General features: G+C 42.5%; 1 protein-coding gene across 1 annotated transcript; it reads left to right on the forward strand.

Moving 5' to 3' along the window:
- The first annotated feature begins 368 nt into the window (after window positions 1-368).
- Window positions 369-1249, forward strand: LOC149176143 (ethylene-responsive transcription factor ERF039-like). The gene has a single exon (XM_089423035.1). The coding sequence runs from the start codon at window positions 463-465 to the stop codon at window positions 1024-1026; it is 564 nt and encodes a 187-aa protein (XP_089279161.1). The 5' UTR covers window positions 369-462; the 3' UTR covers window positions 1027-1249.
- The last annotated feature ends 219 nt before the right edge of the window (window positions 1250-1468 follow it).

Consider the following 1468-nt stretch of genomic DNA (forward strand, 5'->3'; position numbering starts at 1 on the left):
ACATATTACACACCTTTAAATAGAATATAAAAATTTCAAACTTTGAATTAAAAAACAAATGACTTGATGTATATATGTCATCATTTCTGAAATTGGAAATACACACACCTTCGAAAAGAATATAAAATCGTCAATATTTTAATTAAAAAACAAATGAGTTGACTCTAGTGGCCTCATCGACAGACGCAAGCGTACACTTGATAAATGCTCCAAAGGCTAAAAATAGATGCATATTCACACGTTTAACACGCAAAAGCGCTCGCCGTGTCTTCACAACTGTCACGTGTTCCGCATCAAAACAATCCACACGGTTTCAGGCAACTATATATACGCTGCCTAATACCGCAGCCATTCGCACCATCAAACACTCTCAGCCGAAGAAGCAGCCGGTACCGAGTTCGAATCCTTGCCCTAACGCAGTCCCGTGTTTTAAGACTCAAACTTTAGTGACTCCTCCGCAACATGGTTAAACCCTTGCCAAAACAGAGCAGCACGAGCGGACCGGAAAACTGCCAAATAAAGTCGCGGCAGTTCAAAGGAATCCGACTGAGAAAATGGGGGAAATGGGTGTCGGAAATTAGAATGCCGAATTCCAGGGCCAAAATCTGCCTGGGCTCCTACGACTCCCCGGAAAAAGCTGCCCGCGCCTACGACTTTGCGGTGTACTGTCTAAGAGGGTCGAAGGCCACATTCAATTTTCCCGACTCCCCGCCGGAAATTCCATGCGCCTCTGCTCTGTCGCCGCCGCAAATTCAAGCCGCCGCGGCCAGGTTCGCCACAGAGGATTTCCGGCTGCCGTCGGAAGAGGACGCGGCGTCCTCCTCTTCGTCGCCTTCGGAAGCAGAGTCCGGCATTGACAGCCAACAGATATCTGCGGAACAGTGCGCCACATTCTGGGATTCGTTACTGCCTGAAGATCTGGACACTGGCGAGTCTCTAAATTTAGAGGATTTTCCTCCGTTAGATTTCTCTATGGACGATTTTGGGTTTCTGTTCGAGCAGACGAAAGACTGGGGGCTTTTCTAGAGAAAAGGATTCATCTACCTCTGCAGGCGATTTTGCCATTAAAGATTGATTAACGTGTATGCTCTATCTGAAATTTATGAGATTAGTGAGGTTTCCGAGGGCTTTCATCAATGGAAATTGATGCGTCCTTGGGGAAACTGTAAGCTGCGCGGCCGCTTGAAAATGGCGCCATCTATCTTTATTTGTATATAATTAGAAATTTAACATTGATTATTCTTCACCACTCTTTGTCACAAACTAACCAAAATCATAGTTAAATGATATCTCCTTGAACTAAAATTAAATTCCTTAAACTAAAATTAAATTAAGCGATTCCCATTCGGTTTCTCTTCTTTTATTTATTTATTTAATATTCCTTTCTAATTTATTTAATTTTTTTTATTTATTTTAATCAATAATTAATTAGGGTTATTATCCTGCTGCCCCACAGGATATTGCAATT

The sequence above is a fragment of the Pinus tabuliformis genome, chromosome 4_1, assembly GCF_031772625.1.
Source record: "Pinus tabuliformis cultivar Carrire ecotype Pingquan chromosome 4_1, CPIR1, whole genome shotgun sequence".
Lineage (NCBI taxonomy): Eukaryota > Viridiplantae > Streptophyta > Pinopsida > Pinales > Pinaceae > Pinus > Pinus tabuliformis.

What these genes read in the sequence shown, in the direction of transcription:
- LOC149176143 (XM_089423035.1), top strand. Translation starts at nt 463, where the DNA reads ATGGTTAAACCCTTGCCAAAACAGAGCAGCACGAGCGGACCGGAAAAC.